At 43.0% G+C, this 22,321-nt stretch overlaps 1 protein-coding gene across 4 annotated transcripts in view; it reads left to right on the plus strand.

Moving 5' to 3' along the window:
- Positions 1-22,321, plus strand: part of galnt1 (UDP-N-acetyl-alpha-D-galactosamine:polypeptide N-acetylgalactosaminyltransferase 1) — a 237,148-nt gene that overhangs the window by 180,052 nt on the left and 34,775 nt on the right. For all 4 annotated transcript variants that reach the window (XM_073926065.1, XM_682380.9, XM_073926067.1 and 1 more), the window contains 2 exons: positions 18,471-18,678; positions 21,356-21,526. In XM_073926065.1, coding sequence (XP_073782166.1) covers positions 18,471-18,678; positions 21,356-21,526 — 379 coding nt within the window. The remainder of the gene's footprint in view (positions 1-18,470; positions 18,679-21,355; positions 21,527-22,321) is intronic.

Below are 22,321 nucleotides of genomic sequence, written 5' to 3' on the forward strand. Positions count from 1 at the left end.
TTGTATAGTGTGTGGTAGTTTAAAACATAAAACAGACTAGCTCTATATTATATCAGCAAATTGTTGTTCACTTTAAAGCTTCATTCATTGGAAACGCTGACCTTACAGTTTCAGAAGAGCACAATTTATCTGAAGGACACACTAAGAAAAACGCTTTATCCTCTATTCTTCCTTGGTCCTTTTTTTCCTGCCGTATCGATTATCTCTTTCTTTCAAGGTTTCTCTTTCTGTTATCAGATACATGGTTTGAATTTGAAGTAATGCTGCTTAGATGCATCTTTTTTCTCATTAGCAGTTTTACAGGTATGTTTATGTGTGTCTTCCCTGGGCTATTTTGAGCATGTGTGTAAGGTCATATTGCACATGTGTATGTTGAATATAGGATTACAGAACTTGTGCTTTTTTCACACCATTGTAGTTAAAGGCTAACATTAGTAACTTACAGTTTGTGCTTGTGTGTGTGTCAGGATTTGCCTACACCGTGTAAACCAAGTATTATTGCAGTTTTAACCCTCTGGGGTCTGAGAGGGTTTTGTGGCCATGGAGAGTTTTTGAAATGTTCTTTTCAACACCTAAATAGTTATAAATACCTTTTTTTTCAGTATCTTATTTTTCAGTGACCTTGGAATTATAAGGTTCCATCTGCATTCTGAATGATTTTAAGATATTAAGCTTCAAAGTTTTGGCATTCTATATAAGCAAACAGTATGTGTATAACATTTGTTTTTGTTTTTTTAAATAAAAAGTCTTAAAACGTTTTTAAAAAAAACAATGTCAATAAGTTGTCATTTAATAAGAATATGTCTAACTAAATTTTGACAAAATTGTCAGATAAGACCTTATCATTCTAAGGTGAGATATTATTGATTAAAGTTTAACTCCATTGTATTAAGCCCATACAACCACATTATAGTATTACCAAACCGGCGTATCACATACAGTACACAGAGTTACACGTGCACTCACCAGCCACTTTATTAGGTACACCTTACTAATACTGGGTTGGACTCACTTTTGCCTTCAGAATTGCCTTAATCCTTTGTGGCATAGATTCAACAATTTACTAGAAATATTCCTCAAAGATTTTGGTCCATATTGATATGATAGCATCACGTAGTTACTGCAGATTTATCGGCTGCACATCCATGATGCAAATCTCTGGTTCCACCAAATCCTAAAGGTGCTTTATTGGATTGAGATCTGGTGACTGTGGAGGCCATTTGAGTACTGTAAAATCATTGTCATGATTAGAAATTTGCGTTAAAGAGCAGTTAGACAGGTGTACCTAATTGTTTACGAATCGTGTTTTAAATTGACAAATTGGATGTGTTTTTATGAATTAATAATAAAGTGGCAGGTGTGTGTACATTCATACTGTTTTGATATCACTCTGACTAAATTTTTGTGAGACACCTTTTTTGTCAGAAAGACAAAATCAAAATGCTCAATGATCCATCAATACCTGCTCTTGTAGCTTTATACATTTTCGCATATGATCTGATCTACATTTTCTCGTTTTTTTACAGTGTATGACTGATCTATGCTCATCATCTTTGTAATTAGCACCCTGGAGATCCAGAAGTCCTGTGACTCATTCTGAGTTTGCTCTAAGGTTTCCCTTACCGTAATACATCTAAAACGTGGATTGTCAGTGGCAGGGAACTTTTGTCATTCAACTACTGAGATATCTCTTGCGTGTAAAGAGTTACTAAACACACAATACATTTACTTGACATTTTTATATCATCATTATTGCATGTTAATGCAAACCTATTCGATTTTCTATTCTGCAGCTCAAATGGAAGTATTTTAAAGAAGTTTAAACTGTTTTGTCCAACCAAGTAAGATCAGTTAGATCCATTGTACTTTTTGGAGCCCAAATATGCAGTTACTCTTATCTTTGTTAAAAAATTTCTCACTGAAATCAAGCGACTGATAGACATAGCATAGAATTTAGCTTAAATATAAAGGATTTGCAAACACAGATTTTGTTTCAGCTTTAAGCTGAACTTGCCTCATTGACTAACTTAATGCTGCTGGGTTTGAAAGTGATTTCTGTTTGAGCTGCTGCTTTATACATCAATACACTATTGACACTATCGGCCACCATCTCATGCCTATGAAATGGAACAAATTTTTCCTGATAACATGGAAAATATAACAGGTTTATGTTTTAGTGAATTAATGCCTTCTATGAATAAGTATGAACATTTATGATTTCTATTTTAAAAAGCTTTAACGTAAGTCATTCCCTAACAAATCACTTTGATGTGAGCAGATTGTAGTAAAAAGCATGTGAATGATGTTGTACAATTTCATATGAATTAACCAGTAATGCCAAAATATAAAACCCTGACAAAGTACATTGAAATTATATTGGAACATCTGCACTTTTTATTTTACTGAAAAAACACACAAAATGTATACCAATACATACTGATGAGGTTTTACAATCTCTTATGAATTAACCAGTAATGTGCCAAAATGTAAAATCCCCACAAAGTACTTTGAGATTATATATCTGTATCTTTTTATTGTACTGCGCTGTAAAAAAAATCCTGGTTGCCTTAAGTTTTTAAGCTGAATCAAATTAACCATATGGATCCTTTGAACTTATATTATGGAAAACTGACTTAAAACAACTTACAACAAAACTCATAAAAATTAAGTTAGAACATTAACATCTTATGCTGAGCTCAGACTGCATGATTTTAACCTTGGTTTTGACTCACCGACAGGTTTTGAGAAATCGCAGACAAATGCCTGAAATCACAGGCAAATTGGTGCTCGTGCAAGCAAGTGACAATCACACAGTGTGAACCATCAAAGACGAGATCTGAAAGAATTGCCAATGAGTCGCCGATGCCCGTGAGATATTTGGCGTGCTAAATATCTGGAGCTGTCGCCAATTTAAATCATGCTAGATAAAATGACTTTTGACTGAAAATAACATCAGCGATCACCTACAGCCAATGAGGGAGCAACATTTACTAGTTTGGGTACCTGCAGGCCAGCGGGAGGTTGGGGGAGAAGTTACAAGTGTTCAATTTCAGTTTATTTGGACCCAAGAAATAGAGGGAAAACTAGCAGAATTTTGGCTGGAGCACCCGTGTCTGTTTGACATGTCATCTGAGCAAAACCACAACCTGGTCGAAAAAAAAAAGTTTTGAGCAAGTCTTTGAGCAGAAATTACTAATTCTCTTTAAACCCAGGTGAGCAAATATGTACACTTCCCACCCAATTAAAGGCTTCTTTCTTGTTTTGTAGTTAATATCAAAATATATACTACGTGTTTTTGGTTGTGAGACGTAGTTTGGACAAAGTTGTCGGTGATTTTTCCTATTTTAAAGTCATACAGTGTGAAACCCTCTGTCGCTGATCCATCTTGCAGTGTAAATTCAGCAGTGTAAAAGCAGCAGTGTAAAGCAGCGACAAAACACTAGCACAGATAGTCATGCAGTGTGAAAACATCTGTGACACGAATACTTTAAAAATCATTCAGTCTGAACTTGGTATTAATTTGATAAATTACAATGACCTAAAACATGCTAAGAACTAATTGATGCCTTAAAACAAATTGATCATATATTCTTTTACAGTGTGTAAAAACATTGTGTTTCTCTAAACTAAATTAAGTCAAACAGGTTTTGAACATGAAGGTGCGATTGTTTATGTTTGGGTGAACTATCATTTTAAGATTAGAGGTAGTGTTTTTGAAAATATCAAATCTGTCAAAGTCAATGGACAGTTCCCGCCATAAAAAAGCACAGCTGGAGTTACAGTAGCCCCATCAGAATTCAGTCTGTGAGTGAGAGACTGCAGAGACGTTGACAGAGTGTTCATCCAAGAGCGCTTTGAAGCACCATTGAAGCACTCGCATACAAACACGCACACACTCTCCTGTCTAACCATTGCGACATTTTGACAGATGCAAAAAAGACACATGGATGTCTTCTTTTTCTGCTCCTCGCTCTATCACACACAAACACACACACACACACACACACACACACACACACACACACACACACACACACACACACACACATACACACATGCGCTAGTTCATTCAGTAATAGATTGACTGCGCAGGTCACGTCCTGCATAAGAATAGCTGCCAGCCTCCCTCCTCCCTCATCTGTGCTAATCTGCCGCTCCTGTGGAGAGATAAAGACCCAAATTCTTTCTCTCATCTTCCTGCCGCTCAATTTTGTCCTCTAATGATGTCCTCTCTCGTTCTCCTCCTCTCCCTCTTTTTCTTTCCACCCACTCTCTCTTCCTCTTCTTCATTTCCACTTAAACGACTAGAGGAAAACGGCAGGATATTGATTTACGCGTGCAAAGATTTACTCGCGTGCAGCCCGAGAGTGACGAGTGTTTATTTGAGAACAGCATCCATTTGCCTTTAAACAACATGGAACGAAGTTCGTTATGCATTACATTTGCATAATGTGACATATTTGTTTGTTGAGGTGGAAATATTGGTGAATGGAGCTTGTGTTATCAACTGTATGTGTGTAATGGAGTTAGAGAGACACTAGATCAGTAGATAATGAATACTAGGAATGCAGCGAAATGAAAATTCTGGGTCGAAACTGAAACCAAAAATCTATTGTAGTAATTAGTTATTATTTTATTAAAATATATATTTTTTAAAAAACTTTTTAAATTAAACTTAATAACTCTTGGAAATGAAGGTACAAAACCTGTCATTGGGGCGGTATCTTTTGAAAATGTTTTTTCTTACAGGTAGGGATGTAACGATTTACCAATAGTTGGTTGAAAATCGATTAAAATATGTGCTGATTCAAACAGGTAGAAATGTTAAACAAATTGTGATATATTGTTTGAACAGAGGGGCACTGTGATCAGTCAGCATCAGTGTTTTCAAAGCGAAAGTGTGAAGATATTTTTTAGACTGAAAGAAAATGTTTTTCTGGTACAGAATCAGGTATTAGATTATTTTTGCCTTCTCTTCAAATTAGTTTATACGTATTTTAATAATTTGCTTTTTATTATTGAATATTTAAAAAGGTTAAAGATTGTTTCTTCTTAAACCTGGTTTATACTTGACGCGTCTGTTGTTCGCTTGAGGGCGCGTGGCGAATGTGACGTTTCAAATTCCCTGAGTTGGCGGATGTTCGGTTTGGGTGCGAACAACATTATTTTAAGTGGCAGTCAAACTGCATTTTTTGAGACTCAAGTAAACAGTGCGTGCGCCTTGTTTGATTTGAGTTGAATATGAGCAACTTTAAAGAGATTTTGTTTGAAACAGGATGACTGTACAGACATCTTTATGATCCTTGATTATAGAGATAACATGATGATCAATAATTCTTGATTAGAAATTGCAACAGCCGTGGAAAAGGAGGAAAGTTTTTATTTAAGGTTTGGAAAAACCTGAGGAATAAGTTTTTAAAAACTGATATATACGTCTGCGTCAAGGGCACGCGAATGCTATGACGCAGCTTATGTGTGGACGCATAGCCCTCACATTGGCAGTTGGCGTCGCTGACGTGCACCTCTCAAAAAATTTAACTACACGTCGCATCATCGCATAGAGCAAGCTCTGTGATTGGTCGGCTTGGTAGTCCGATGGAGCGAGTGTTTACAAGTGTGGAGTCCCATGAGGGAGCTCCGTATGGAAGTTTTGTTTTACCTTATGATTAAAGTTGTTGCACGTCTGCCGGTTCTTGCGTCAAAATGAGCAAGTTTAAGCCACAACAGAAAAACAGAACTCCAGCTAAGAAACTCGACACAGAGGAACATAAACACCTTACTGCCAAATAGCGTTTTGAAAGTGTTTTTGCAGAGCAACAGTAACCAATCAAATAGGAAGCCAAAAAACCACAAGCCAATAAAATCACAATATTTTATTGACACTGAACAAGTCGAGACATTGCCATGACAGTACAGTAGTGCTATTGCAAGCAACAGAAATAATTACATACACAATTAGCAATTTCCTGTATAATCTGTAGTAACTTACTGGCAGCAGTTTGCCAGTAACTTAATGTGAATTAATTACAGCAAAACACTGTATTTACATACTACATAACTGTCCTACAGTAAAATACTTTGTAATTTACAAAATTAGAAAAAAATGCCTTGTGTAGAAATGCCTTGTTGGTTCATTATTTTAGTGGAAAACTGTTTTCGGGTGAGCATGTGCGGTTCATGCATAGATAAGTATGGTTTTCTGAATATCCAAAGAGCTGAATACTAAGCTATTTGGAACTTTAACTGTCTTGTATGTGCTACTCTGCTTTTGTTGTTCAGCACAACAACAGTACAAACAGCACTTTGCATGACAATGAAATGAATGTGTCCAGCATGAAAGCTGCTTTACTACAAAGTTTTTTTTATTTTTTATTTCATTACAGTTGGAGGCAGAGTGAAACCAGCACATTGGAAATTGCTGGGAAATGTGGTGCAGCATTGCCTTTTTTACAAATTTTAAGTGTCTGAAAATTATTTGCGAAAATGACATTTTTGGTTTTTGGCTGATAATTTTCAGCAGCCAAATATTCAGTGCATCCCTAATCAAAAAATAGGCCCTTTTTGGGCTGTATGTGAAACTATTTTCCGCTTCTGGAGTGTTTCTGGGGGTCGCTGGCATTAGAAATCATTGCTGTGCTCCTGCTGCCTTTGTAGTTCAGAGCGTTCTGTTCTGTTCCACATATCACGCCTCAAATAAAGCATGAGAGAGCAGATAAAGCCTCTGTAGACTGTATTGCACAGACATGTCAATACCAACAAATTATAACTCTTTATATTTGGTACAAGATAATCATGTTACATATGTTAGACAATTATATAACAAAAACGATGTTACTTTTTCCAAACCTGATTATAAAAACAAAAGGAAAGCTACGGATTTATTTTAAAACTTTAAAGGGGTAGTTCACCCCAAAATGAAAATTTGGTCATCATTTACTCACCCTTGTTTCATACTTGTTCATACTAGTGCTTGTTTCAAACCTTTATGAGTGCTTTTCTTCTATTAAACACAAAAGAAGGTTTTTTGAAAAATGTTGAAAACTTATAACCATTGACTACCATAGTATTTGATTCTCCAACTATGGATGTCTATTATTACAAGTTTTCAGTTTTTTAAATACCTTCTGTGTTTAATGGAAGAAAAAAAACTAATATTGCTTTGAACGTGAGTAGATTGTAAGTAAATTATCATTTTTGTATGAACTATCTCTTAACTACAGCAAAAGAATACACTGCAGTTGTTTTTTCATTGGGAAAAACTCCCAGACTGGCAACTTATTGTCTTGCCTCTAGCATAAACTCTTTTACAGTTCACATCAGCTGCATACAACATGTAACATCATGTGGAAGACATCAGATAATACTAAGGTTGTCAATGTCTATTCGTGCTTGGCAATTTAAAGCTATAATTAGGGCTTTACTTTGTTATCAGACCACTTGTAAAATAGTAACTTGGATCTGGTTTAGTCTCTTGCACAGCTATGTTGATGACACTCAGATCTACCTAGCCTTACTGCCTGACTACAGCACCATTGACACCCTCTGCCAATTCATTGATGAAATTAACAGTTGGATGTGCCAAAACTTTCTTCAGTTAAACAAAGAAAACTAAGGTCATTGCATTTGGGAACAGAGATGAGGTTCTCAAAGTGAATGCATACCTTGGCATATCTTGTTGTAATGCAACAAAAAATAAGGTCAAGAATCTTGGTGTGACTCTGGAGGGAGATCTGAGTTTCAATAGTCATGTCAAAGCAGTCAGTAAATCAGAATACTATCATCTCAAAACATTGCAAGAATTAGATGCCTTGTTTCAGTGAGGACTTAGAGAAACTTGTTCATGCTTTTATCAGCAGCAAGGTGGATTACTGTAACGGCCTCTTCATGGGCCTTCCCAAAAAGACAGTCAGACACTTGCAGCTCATCCAGAATGCTTCGGCCAGGATTCTGACCAGAACCAGAAAATCAGAGCACATCACACCTGTCCTCAGGTCTTTACACTGGCTCCCAGTTACATTCAGAATAGATTTTAAAGTGTTATTACTTGTCTATAAATCACTAAATGACCTAGGACCTCAAAACATCACAGATTTGTTAACTGAATACAAGCCTAATAGATCACTTAGATCATTAGGATCAAATAAACTAGAAATACCAAGAGTTCAGTCAAAACAGGGTGAATCTGTTTTCAGCTACTACGCCCCTCGCTGCTGGAATCAGCTTCCAGAAATTATCAGATGTGCTCCAACGTTAGGCTCATTCAAATCAAGACTGAACAAAACAAAAGGTATTTATTGACGGAATTAAGCACAAGAATACAGACAAAGAAATGACAAGGTCCAAACAGTAAGGGCAATAACACAAGGAAGCCAGTGGTAGAGTCAAGATGGAACCCAAATAAACAGCCAGCCAGAAGTAGGAGCAACAGGGGTCAAAACCAGAACTAACAAATATATATCCTAGTAGAAATGAAACTACACTGACTAGGCAAAATGGACTAAACTGAAATAAAGACTTCTAGAATTTTAAAGAGAGAAATAAAAACAATCAAAAAGACAACTAATAATCAATAAGTTATATGCCGAAGCATGCTAATAGGACTTTTAATTTGCCAGTAACCTGGGCTAATAATTTCCGGTGAATTGTATGCCAATGCAAAATCTGAGCGTTTAAGGTCTGTTTTTAAAAAAATCAGCGATCTCCTCTGGTTGAGTGATATCTGATATAAAGTGGGTCTCAGATTGTACAAGAAGCACTGCATTAGATTACATTTTCCCTGCCATGTCTTTATAATATGAGCATTTATTTTATCCCAGTATATTCAATGGAGCTTCTACGCTAGTCTGCCGATTCTGACAGGCGAGTGCGAGCAAACGGCTTTTTGTCTGATTTTACGCTTCAGCAACTAAATCAATGCCAAAATCCGTTAAACTGATTGTATTTGAATTTCATTACAACATCGATGCTGTAAAAGGAACCGTATAAAATGGAAATAACAAAAACTCACAATAACAGGTCACCGCAACTTTATCATTATGAGAAACACACTAGCTAGTCATGTACCCCATTACTAATTCAAGGCTGGGATTGACAGGAAAATGAAACAAAAATGGTTATAAGGATAAAAGATAGGGATGGCTGACGTGAAGCTGCCGTTTCGATACAGTGTCGAGATCCAGAAGCGCAAGTGTTTCGAAACATTTCGAAGCTTCGACACATTTTCACATTTTCGACACATTTCGACACATTGTTTCATGAAGCCTCGCTTTGCCTACCATTAACAAAACAAAGACAAAGATTAGAACAAAATCAAGTAAACACTAGGAACAAACCAAAGAAAATAGTTAAGTAGCTACAAATTATAAATAAAGAAACAAAAGAACTAGAAGAACAGACAAGACAAAATACAGTGGAAGGATAAAAGGATAAGATACAAGATAAGCAAATACAAGTTCACATGGAATGAACCACCAAAGAAATTAGAACACACAGCACAATATATGAAACAAAACACACAAGAAACAGGTGAAAACAATCAGGATAACAAGGTCTAAATAAGAGAGCGGAGTAACTGAAAACAAGGAGGAAAGGTAAGAGGAGAACATGGCACACACAAATGAAGGCAAAGCCATGAAAACAAGCCCAGAACAAACAGAGAAACATTGAACACTGACAGGACAGACAAGACCAGGGGTCATCAAACTTGTTCCTGGAGGGCTGGTGTCCTGCAGATTTTAGCTCCAACCCTAATCAAACACACCTGAACCAGCTAATCAAGTTCTTAGGCATACTTGAAACACCCAGGCAGGTGTGTTGTGTTGAGGAAAGTTGGACCTAAACACTGCAGGGTCACCGGCCCTCCAGGACCAGGATTGGTGACCCTTGGACAAGACTGTCAGGTCAGGACCATGACACGTATAGCCATAATTTACATCAAGAATTATTTACAGAGTACACTGTCACATTGAAAATTATGTTGAACACATAGTTTAATAATGATTTGTCATTCCAACAGTACTGAAATAGTTACTTTTAAAAGATATACTGTACAGTTGAGATGTTTGCATCCATTGAGTGTTTTTAAATGCACAATTGATTTACAAATGTTAAGAATTAGTCAAGAAATTTACTGTACAAAACAGCTGCAAAATATAAGTAATATATTGTTAACATATTCAAATAATCAGATAATCTAACAAATAGAAATGTAAATGCTAGCAACAAAATTAAATATCAAGCCTAAGATCATTACAGCTTTGTATAACTCTTGTTTTATTGAAGAACTTGCAGTTCCCCTTCGGTTGGGGAACTTCAGTGCCATGAATGGGAGGATTCGGATCAGAAGCCGCTTATCTGGAGAGTATTGAACGGGCCAATGAATGAAATTAATTGGCAGCGTAAGCTTGCGCAGGTGTGCGACATCTGCAATTATCTCAGCATATAAGCACACCTGAAGCCAGCAGACGCCATCCTTTTCGCTTCAGATCCTTTCTGAGTGAGTCGATGAGGGTTCCTCTTGCTGATCAGCACTTCAGAGCGAACGAGTGTGTCTCCCGGTCCAGAGTGGGTCTTCGCGGTGGCAGACGGTCGAGCTGGGTTACTCCCTTGCCTGCGGTTCTTTGGGTCCGGTCCTCCAGAGCGGTGCGTATAGTTGCAACTTTCCTAAAAGAGCAACACAGTCGTGCAGCACGTCCTTTTCAGGATGGCGCTCCGACTGTGCGTTTCTGGATGCGGGGGTTTCCTGTCTCCGGATGATGGACACGATCACTGCATTGCATGTTTGGGGGTCCAGCATGTTAATGCGGTGCTCGCGGGCGGTTCATGTCGTCATTGCGATGCCATGACCGTTGCACAGCTAAGATCGCGGCTAACTTTCGCAAGAGAGCGAGCCACCCCAGTTGCCTCCTGTTCTAAAAAAGCAGCGGGCGCTCGGGCAGATCTGAGGGTTTCAGCGGGAGCTAATCCGCCGCCCACGGGCTCGCGGACCTCTCGCTCCTCACGGCGCTCCATCCAAGCTTCGGGTGGTGAGAGTGATCCGTCTAACCAGATGGTAGCTCTCACACTCGCTGACACCGGAGATCAGATGTCCTCCGCGGCATCGGAGGGTGGGCTTTCACTGTCCGACGAAGATCCGGACCCGCTCGCCCCCTCCGGGCAGGTGAGCGCTGTCAAATCGGATCCTGAAGCGGACATGTTAGCCGTGCTTTCCCGGGCTGCTTCGGCCGTGGGGTTGGAGATGGTTTATCCCCCAGCTCCGCGGCCGGACCGACTAGATGGGTGCTACGTAGAGGACCAGAAGGCGAAGCCTTCGAAGCCTCTCGTCCCCTTCTTCCCGGAAGTGCACAGTAGGCTCACGCAGTCCTGGAGGGCACCTTTCTCTGCCCGTGCTGCGAGTACCTCCGCCCTCACCGCCCTTGACGGCGGAGCTGCCAGGGGGTATGAGGCGATCCCGTCAGTGGAGCGCGCTATCGCGGTCAATCTTTGTCCGCGCGGCGCCTCTACGTGGCGGGGTTTGCCCCGCCTCCCGTCCAAAGCCTGTAGGTTATCTGCCTCCCTCGGAGCCAGAGCTTATAAGGCTGCGGGCCAGGCTGCTTCTGCTTTGCACGCGATGGCCACCTACCAGCGCTACCAAGCGCAGGCGCTGGCCGAGCTGCACGAGGGCGGGTCCAACCCAAGCTTATTACATGAGCTGCGCACCGCGACCGACTATGCTCTTCGGACTACTAAGTCCGCCGCGTGTGCGCTGGGGAGGACGATGTCCACACTTGTGGTTCAGGAACGCCACCTCTGGCTAAACCTGGCCGATATGCGCGACGTTGACAAAGTTCGCTTTCTTGACTCGCCCATATCCCAGGCTGGCCTGTTCGGCGACACCGTCGGTGAATTCACCCAGGAATTCAAGGCGGTGAAAGAGCAGTCGGATGCGATGGGCAATGTCATCTATCGGCGTGGCCGTAAGCCCGCTCCGCCCGCCGAGCCATCCACCTCCGCTGTTCCTCGCCGAGGGCGCCCGCCAACGAGTGCTGCCCCGCCCCCGCCTGCGCCTCCGGCCAAGCGGGCGCGGCGTTCACCTCGAAAGCAGGCAGCCCCTCCTGCCCAGGGCGCCGTTAAGTCCGGTAAACGGACCGCGAAGCGTCCCTGAGACAGGCCATCCGGAGAAGAGGAAACTTGCTCTTTCCCTGCTGGAGGGCGGGGCCCCGATAACAACGGTACTTTTCAGTGCCACCAAAACATCAGTAAAAGAGCACTTTTTCCCTTCCCCGGATGTGACTGCACGAGTTCTGCCAGTCCGGGACGCGCTGCCTTCCGGCTCGCAGACTCTACGTGCTTCGCCAGTGGCTCACGAGCGCTGGGGGGACGGTCTCCCTTCCCTCAGCCCTCCAGCCCCCTCTCCGGAGTCAGGGTGCGGAGCCAGAGCGAATCGCTCTCCTCCAGCTTTTCCGCGGGACCCTCGTGCTTCCCGGATCAGCACACCCACTCCGCGCTGCCCCACCGCTGGTACGTCAGCGATTGTAGCGATGACTCCATTAGCGAGGGCTCTGCCTGCCTGGTTAGCGCGGGCCAGCCCCTCGCGGTGGCTCATACGCACAATCAGACTCGGTTACGCGATTCAGTTCGCGAAACGGCCCCCCAAGTTTACGGGCATGTATTTCTCCAGGGTCAACCCCCTGTCCGCCCCTGTCTTGCGAGAGGAGATTGCTGCCCTCCTGGCGAAGGGTGCAATCGAGCCGGTTCCTCCAGCCGAGATGGAGAGTGGGTTTTACAGCCCATACTTCATCGTACCCAAAAAGAGCGGTGGGTCACGGCCAATCCTAGATCTGCGCGTTTTGAACCGCTGTCTGCACAAGCTGCCGTTCAGAATGCTCACGCAGAGGCGCATTCTCCAATGCGTTCGTCCTCGGGATTGGTTTGCAGCCATAGACCTGAAGGACGCGTATTTCCATGTCTCCATTCTTCCACGCCACCGCCAATTTCTGCGGTTTGCGTTCGAGGGTCGAGCGTGGCAGTACAAGGTCCTCCCCTTCGGGCTCTCTCTGTCTCCGCGGGTCTTCACCAAACTCGCGGAGGGTGCCCTAGCGCCCCTTCGGCTCGCGGGCATTCGCATACTCGGTTATCTCGACGACTGGCTGATTTTAGCCCACTCGCGGGAGCAATTGATTATGCACAGGGACGAGGTGCTTCGGCATCTCCGCCTACTGGGGCTTCAGGTCAACCGAGAAAAGAGCAAACTCGCCCCCGTGCAGAGGATTTCTTTTCTCGGGATGGAGCTGGACTCGATCACCATGGTAGCGCACCTCTCCGAGGAACGCGCTCGCCTGTTGCTGAACTGTCTGAGGGAGCTCGACAGCAAACTAGTGGTCCCACTGAAGTTCTTTCAGAGGCTCCTGGGGCATATGGCATCCGCAGCCGCCGTCACGCCGCTCGGGTTGCTCCATATGAGACCACTTCAGCACTGGCTTCACGATCGGGTCCCCAGACGCGCATGGCACGCGGGCACACACCGGGTCTCGGTTACTGCGCTGTGTCGCCGCGCCCTCAGCCCTTGGAACGACCCCTCGTTCCTACAGGCCGGTGTGCCTCTAGGACAGGCGTCCAGCCATGTTGTTGTTTCAACAGACGCTTCCAACACGGGTTGGGGGGCCGTGTGTTGCGGGCATGCGGCTGCGGGCCTCTGGAAGGGTGCCCAGCTGCATTGGCATATCAATCGCCTAGAGCTGTTGGCAATGTTCCTCGCTCTCCACCGCTTTTTACCGGTGCTGGAGCGGCAACACGTGCTGGTCAGGACGGACAGTACGGCGGCGGCGGCGTATATCAACCGCATGGGGGGTATGCGCTCTCGCCGCATGTCTCAGCTCGCCCGCCGTCTGCTCCTCTGGAGTCACCCGCGGCTGAAATCGCTGCGCGCCATTCACGTCCCAGGCACGCTCAATCGTGCAGCCGATGCGCTCTCACGACAGCTGTTACGCCCTGGAGAATGGAGACTCCACCCCGAGTCTGTTCAGCTGATATGGGCGCGATTCGGGGAGGCCCAGATCGATCTGTTTGCTTCCCCCGAGAACGCTCACTGCCAGTTGTTTTTTTCCCTGACCGAGGGCTCTCTCGGCACGGATGCACTGGCCCACAGCTGGCCTCGGGGCATGCGCAAGTATGCGTTTCCCCCAGTGAGCCTGCTCGCGCAGTTTCTGTGCAAGGTCAGGGAGGACGAGGAACAGGTTCTGCTAGTTGCGCCCCTTTGGCCCAACCGGACCTGGATATCAGAGCTCTCACTCCTCGCGACGGCCCTCCCCTGGCGGATCCTTTTGAGAGAGGACCTACTCTCTCAGGGACAGGGCACCATCTGGCACCCTCGCCCCGATCTTTGGAACCTCCACGTGTGGTCCCTAGACGCGAGGAAGACTTAGGTAACCTACCGACTGCGGTGGTTAATACCATCACTCAGGCTAGAGCCCCCTCCACGAGGCGCGCCTACGCCCTGAAGTGGAGTCTATTCACTGAATGGTGCGTCTCTCGCAGAGAAGACCCCCGAAATTGCCAGATTAGTGTTGTGCTCTCTTTCCTTCAAGAGAAGTTGGACAGCAGGCTGTCGCCCTCCACTCTCAAGGTTTACGTGGCCGCCATCTCCGCTTATCATAGCGCGGTAGCTGGCGGCACCGTGGGAAAGCATAACCTGGTCATCCAGCTCCTTAGGGGTGCTAGGCGAATTAATCCATCTCGCCCCCCTCTCATACCCTCTTGGGATCTCGCCCTCGTTCTCACGAGTCTGCGATCCGATCCCTTTGAGCCACTCGAATCAGTATCTCTAAGATTTCTGTCCCTGAAGACAGCTCTGCTGGTTGCGTTGGCCTCCATCAAGAGGGTCGGGGACCTGGAGGCATTTTCGGTCAGTGACTCGTGCCTGGAATTCGGGCCGGATTACTCTCACGTTATCCTGAGACCCCGCCCCGGTTATGTGCCCAAGGTTCCTACCACCCCCTTTAGAGATCAGGTAGTGAACCTGCAAGCGCTGCCCCCGGAGGAGGCAGACCCAGCCCTTTCTTTACTTTGTCCAGTTCGCGCTCTGCGCATTTATGTGGACCGTACTCAGAATTTTAGATCATCTGAGCAGCTCTTTGTCTGTTATGGCGGTCGGCAGCAGGGAAGTGCCGTATCGAAACAAAGATTATCCCACTGGATTGTGGATGCCATTTCACTCGCTTATTCGAGTCGAGGTCAGCCGTGTCCCCCGGGAGTACGTGCACACTCCACTCGGAGCGTTGCATCCTCTTGGGCGCGTGCACGCGGCGCCTCTCTAACAGACATCTGTAGAGCTGCGGGCTGGGCGACACCCAACACATTTGCAAGGTTTTACAATCTGCGAGTGGAGCCGGTTTCCTCAAGGGTATTAGGTAACCCTTTGGTGATTGAGGAGACAACTCGGTAGGGTGTTGAAACACGCTTGCTGCGCCATTCTCCCTAACACGGAGGTACGTGCGCCTTTTTTATCTGTCAGTAAAGTTCCCCGTCAGGTGAGCCCTGCAGATTCCTCCGTGGCCCCCAGCACTGACTCAGCGGAGGAGTCACTTGCTGGCCCACTACGTTGTAGGTCTGCCCGCTGGTCAGCCCGCGTTTTGGGTATAGGTGCCTGCTATGCGTGATCCCCACTAGGCGATCCCATATGCTTATTCCGCCACGGTTAAGTCCCCCCCCTGGGCGGACCCGTGTCTTCCCTCTCCGCTAACCACTCTTTGCTATGCGTACTCCCCCTTTTTAGGGCTAGTCCATAGGTAAATTCTGCCATCTATCCCCCCCTTGGGTAACGGATGGCCTCCGCAGCGTCCTCCCTATCGGGATTGCACGCTTCCCAACGTACTGTCGTATTTCCTAGAATTATCTAGATGCTCACGACTTCCCAAAAAATATATCTAAATCCGTAAAACTTCTGTTGAAGTAGGATAAATTAGGGCCAGGGACACGTTGGAGGACCGCGCCCCCCATGATGTGGGTGCGTCACGCTTGCTTGACTATCTCCTCATCGGGGGTGTTGGTAAGGTGCAGTCATTATGGCGCTTTCCATATTCTCCCATTCATGGCACTGAAGTTCCCCAACCGAAGGGGAACGTTCGAGGTTACAGAAGTAACCCTTCGTTCCCCGAGGAGGGGAACGGAAGTGCCATATTCCGTCGCCATAATGACTGTCCCTTAGCTGTTTGAAAGTCTCTTCAGCTTAAAAGGATGGCGTCTGCTGGCTTCAGGTGTGCTTATATGCTGAGATAATTGCAGATGTCGCACACCTGCGCAAGCTTACGCTGCCAATTAATTTCATTCATTGGCCCGTTCAATACTCTCCAGATAAGCGGCTTCTGATCCGAATCCTCCCATTCATGGCACTTCCGTTCCCCTCCTCGGGGAACGAAGGGTTACTTCTGTAACCTCGAACGTTCTGCAAATCAAAACATTACTTCCAGTTATTTGACTATATTAATCATCTGAATAAATGTAAACCAAACATTTGAGGTTCTTTCTTCTGTTAAACACAAAAGAAGAAATTTTGAAAAATGTTGGAAACCTGTAACCATTGGCTTACTCAGTATTTGTTTTACTTGCTTTGTGATTACAGGTGTTCAAAACTTTTCAAAATATCTTTGTTGTACTCAACCGAACCAAAAGCTTAAACTCGTATAGACCAAGTATTGAAGAAAATGATGACAGAATTTTCATTTTTGGATGAACTATCCCTTTAAGAACCCATAAATATTTAATGTTTTCCATAAATGTAACTGTAAATTAGCATTGATGTTTCGCAGGCATCGCCTTTATTACTTCAATGTTTCAGTCTGACCTTTATGTGCCTGGACACAGTGTGATTTTCGTGTCAGGCCATTCGCTGTCTTTTATCTAGCTTATTTGATCAAAACAGAAAGCATTGATATGGCACAGCAGTACCTGGAAGATGAGCGTTTTGCAGCAGCAGCTGAGGATGTGGATCCACATGAGCAGAGAGCCGTTACTGGCAGAGGGAAGCGAACCACCCACAGCAGATGCTGATGTAGAGCAATACTTCATTAATGATTGAAGTGGGGAAAAATTGTTAAAGAAAGCTTTCCTGTGCATCACCAAGAACAAGAACTTACCCCCTCATGCACCTTTTTAGGCAGTAAATTTTCCCCTCTGTTTAACTGCGGAGACGGCCACGTAAAAAGAGAATTTTAGGAGCAATGAAAAGCCTTATCTGACTGGAGGCATTGGCAGTTCATTAAACAAATGATCACACAGTTGGTTAAAGTTATGAATGTTGCATAACCTAATTAATATTCATGAGCCAGACTTATAAGCTTTATAATGGGCCCCTCAAAACGTTTAATGTTTTGTCTTAATTCTTGGTCAAGAGATGTATTTAATGTTTATTACATGTGGAAGATGTAATTTTAAAGATTTTAAAGGTTAAATTTGCATTTATTATTATTAAAATGAAATTAATATATTGCCCAGTACTGGGTTATGGCTGGAAGGACATCCGCAGCGAAAAACATATTCCGGAATAGTTGGCAGTTCCTTGTGTTGACCCTTAAAAAAATAAGGAAGTAAGCCGAAGGAAAAGGAATGAATTATTTATTACATTGGATGCACATTATCACATGGGGTCAGTTGACATTTCTCTGTGGAGTTTGCATGTTGTGTCCGCGTGGATTTCCTCTGGGTGCTCTGGTTTCCCCCACAAATCCAAAGATATAGGTGGTATAGGTGAACTGGGTAAGCTAAATTGTCTGTAGTGTATGTGTGTGTGAATGAGCCTGTATGGGTGTTTCCCAGTGATGGGTTGCAGCTGGAAGGGCAACTGCTGCGTAAAACATATGCTGGATGAGTTGGCGGTTCATTCTGCTGTGGCGACTCTGAATTAATAAAGGGACTAAGCCGAAAAGAAAATAAATAAATGAATGAATGAATAAATAAATGTACTTGCACCCACATCCTCATTATATTGCCTGTATACACAGCAGTGGATTATATTAAGACATCACTTAGCATAGGTTTAAGTAAAAGGCTGATATATGTTTTATTTAATGGTCTGCTATTATTTAATAGTCTTTATTGTTCCTAATGTCAAATGAAAATACTATTTAAGTACACAAGTTATTTATTTATTTTGTTAACTGTTTAGCAAATGACAACTGATGAAAACAAATGTTTAGCTTTGGCTGAAAATCAGTGTTATTCCACCTAATACAAATTTCTCTTCTGAAATAAAAAGATTGCCATTATGTTGTCCAAAAATGGGAATTGGATTTTTTTTTTGTATATTTTTTACATTTTTGTATTTTAAATTAGGAAGAAAAGTCATGACTAATGTAATCACCATAGCAAAATGACATTTTCCTCACTCTCTGAACTATAACTGAGCTATAACTTTTCAAGTGATCTTTTAATTTTGTTTATAGCTGAATAATATGTCTAAGTAATATATGCATTTTTTTTACCTCTGTGTGCCTCAGACTTCCTAAAGCGGCAGCTGGAGCATTATGTGCGGAAGTTGGAGGTTCCTGTGAGGGTGGTGAGAATGGAGCAGCGCTCAGGCCTGATTCGCGCTCGGTTGAAGGGGGCATCAATCTCCACAGGTCAGGTGATCACCTTTCTGGATGCCCACTGTGAGTGCACCACCGGCTGGCTCGAGCCTCTGCTCTCTCGCATCAAACTTGACAAGTAAGCACAACCACTTTTGGAATGCAGCACTTTGTAAGTTATGATTGATAATTGTACATTTTAAGCATAAAATTGGAAGCTAACTTATCTTGCCAAGAATCTAATGTTGGATATCAGTCATTTTTTGATTCTTTTCACATAATCAGTAAAACCTGACTGCTGCTAAAATATGCAGATACTTCTGATTTAAAGCCAGTGCTCCTTGCTGAACCTAATAGTTTTTATTTCAGTTAAAAAACAGCAAAAACGACAAAGGAGAAGGTGCCACTGTGGGCATAACACTGTGATGTAAGTGTAGCTCTGGCATCTTGCTAAACTGCTGGTGTCCAAAAAACACAACACATCTATTGACAACAACAGAAAGGAACATATGCTTCAGTGGACAATCACCCCAAGCCCAGAACTTTGACATTTTCACCTCTGCAGGAGGTTTATTTATTAATTCTGTATTTAAATAATTAAATATTTACAAATTTAGAATACAAAATATACAGTTGAAGACAAGATAATTGGCCCACCTGTGAAATAAAAAAAAGATTCCCAAGTGCTGAGTTTTAATAAATAATTTATAATGACTCATTTCTGTTGTCTTTAAACAAATGAATTGGATGTAATTGTTTGTACACTATTTAAGTGCATCCACTGCGTAAAACATATGCCTGATAGGTAGGCGGTTCATTCGCTGTGGCAACCCCAGATTAATAAAGGGACTAAGCCAAAAAAAGAAAATCAATGAATGAATGAAATGCAAACAGGTTTCTGTGAGAGTTAGGTATAGGAATAAGGCTCGGTTTAGTGGTTAGAAATATTGTATAACAACATTTTCTTCTATGGCAGGTTAACACAAAATTGTTCAATACATGTACAATTATCTTGGTCCTCATAAGGGATATACGTTTTTTTCTCCCTAAATTTTTTTCATCTATGTAATGATTTTAAACAGCGTACTGGCCATCGGGAAGAAGGAGGTGGAGAACCAACAAAATTTAAATAATTTATTAAAGAGAAAAAACAAACAAACAGATGGCAGGTCCTCACAGAGACTGCCGTTGAACTGAAAACAAACAAACAAGGCCAGTGTGCGCCATAGGTGTTTCTCATTCTCACTCAAGGGTCGGCCTAATTTCCTTTCCACGGCTCTCGGCGCCATCCCCTGGCCACAATCTAAAAATTCAAAACATGCTCATGATTGACCACAGCTGGTCCTGCATTAGCTATTTTATAATTTACCAATCTGACAAATTCAAACAAACATAAGAAACCAGATTTCCGTACTTTAGTCGTACTTTACTTCACCTTGAAGAATCCCTCATTCAACCCTACTCCTCCCACACTTTCCAAGATTAATTCAGCACAGGGCAGCACACCAGCTCAGTGGTTAGCACTGTTGTTTCACAGGAAGAAAATCACTGGTTCGATTCCCAGCTGGGCCAGTTGGCATTTCTGTGTAGAGTTTACATGTTCTACTTGTGCTCACATGGGTTTTTCCATAGTACTCCGGTTTTCTCCCACTGTCCAAAGACATGCAGTATAAGTGAATTTAATAAACCAAATTACTAAAGTATATGAGTTTTTAGTACTGGGATTTCACCACATAACCATAGGCTGGTGTAGTTGGTGGTCAATTCCGCTGTGGCAACCCCTAATTCGGGGGAGTTCTCGAGACCTGGAAAATTCCCAAATTTTCATTTGGGAAATTAAAAAAAAATATATATATATATCAAAAGGGGGCGAATAATTCTGACTTCAACTGTATGTTGCTATTTATTTGGGATGTTGCAATAATTTTCATTGCTGGTTATTTGTTTTTCAGATTTATTGCCAGTGGTTGGGAAATGGCATTCCACTAGTTTACTGATATTTCACACATACATGTGGTGCAAAAAAAAAAAAAAAGAAAGTTACACCCAGCACATGCCTTTCATTTCATTTCTGCAATTTGTGGTGGAACATAAAAAACAAACCATTCATTTTCACACACGCTTTCATTTCCACCCTTTTGGCAAGTTGGTTTGCAGAGAGCGTAGCAATCAATAACTCTTAAAGATTTGTTTTTTCCCAGCGCTTTATTGCATTTTTTGTAGTTTGGTTCCACCTCAGGCTGCGTTTGTGCCTGAAATGAAGAACTTGTTGGGTATGGAATTGTGAACTCACTTTTATCTGATTTTGAGTCTTTAAAAGATGCGCAGAGCATCCCTCGTCTCTTCTAAACATGTTCACATGCTCACACACACACACACACACACACACACACACACACACACACACGCGTGCTGATTTTCTGTGTTGTCTGGCCTAGGGCGGCCTGTTGGGGCATCATTAGCCGACGATGCTTCAGTCTGCTGAATTTAGGAAAGGAAAGTGAGCCTGCAGTGCTTGTGTGTGTGTGTGCGTGGTTGTGTGTATGTGTGCGATCCGTCCTCATCGTCTGGGCTAGCATCACAGTGGGCTGCTTGGTGCTGATTGATGACACAAGTTTAGCGAGACGTCCCCTCTGATTTGCGTCTGCATCTGTTTGAGTACAGAGAGGTGTGTCTGAGTGTTTGCCAGCTGAATTCAGAAACAAAAAAAAGGACATTCTGTGGCGGACAGAACTCATTAGTTGAGATGGTTGAGGTCGTTTTGGGTAAAGCAGTGAAAGAGCGCCGCTAATAACATTTGTTTGTGTGTTTGGCAGGAAAACCGTAGTGTGTCCCATCATTGACGTGATCAGCGATGACACGTTTGAGTACATGGCAGGCTCTGATATGACATATGGTGGGTTCAACTGGAAGCTGAACTTCCGCTGGTATCCTGTCCCACAGAGAGAGATGGACCGCAGGAAAGGAGACCGAACGCTGCCTGTCAGGTAACGTGCAAATCAGGATTATTGTGCAGCCAGATGAGAAAATCCAGACTACCTAACTGCTATACACCCATATCTAAAGGTTTAACTTCCATATGAATTGTCAGTGTTTGGTAAAAAAATTTTAAAAAAAATATATTTTTTCAGGCTCTGCTGGTTGCAATTTCCAAATTTTCATTGCCATCTTAAACCATTTGAAATTTGTTGGGTTGGTTCAATTTCGAATTTCCCCAAACATTACAGAGCCTAGGGGACCAGAGTATGCGCTCCAGCTTGGGCGCCCCTGGTCCAAAAGTAATTTACAGTGGTTCCGGGAGTTATGTTCTAAAAATAACCTGCGATTGGCGAAATCCGCAAACTAGTCACCTATATTTTTTACTATTATTATAGACTTTATACACTTTTCTCAGACAGGCATTATCATTTTCACACTGTTCTCGGGTTTAAAACTTAAACTTTTGATGCAAAATAAGTCCACTATTATAGAATAAAAAACAAAGGTCCACACCTGTTGTCAGAAACACACATTTATCTCTGTCAGCAAAAGATTCATAAAGCGTTTTAGCTTTTGTGTGAATAATGTTGGCATCCAGCGTAATGTTCTTTTCCCTGCATTCATTGATCCACAAAGCGAAAGCAGACTCTCATCTTTTAGGGGGTCGTATGTTAGTATGTTATTTAAAATGAATTATTCAGATGGCACGGCAGAAATATAAACCGTGTCCTGAGTCATAGCTGGGCACTGCAGACAGCTGCCAACTTGAGGCGCCAGTGTGTGTACCCTGTATTTGGCCTGTG

Source organism: Danio rerio, chromosome 16 (assembly GCF_049306965.1).
Source record: "Danio rerio strain Tuebingen ecotype United States chromosome 16, GRCz12tu, whole genome shotgun sequence".
Classification (NCBI taxonomy): domain Eukaryota; kingdom Metazoa; phylum Chordata; class Actinopteri; order Cypriniformes; family Danionidae; genus Danio; species Danio rerio.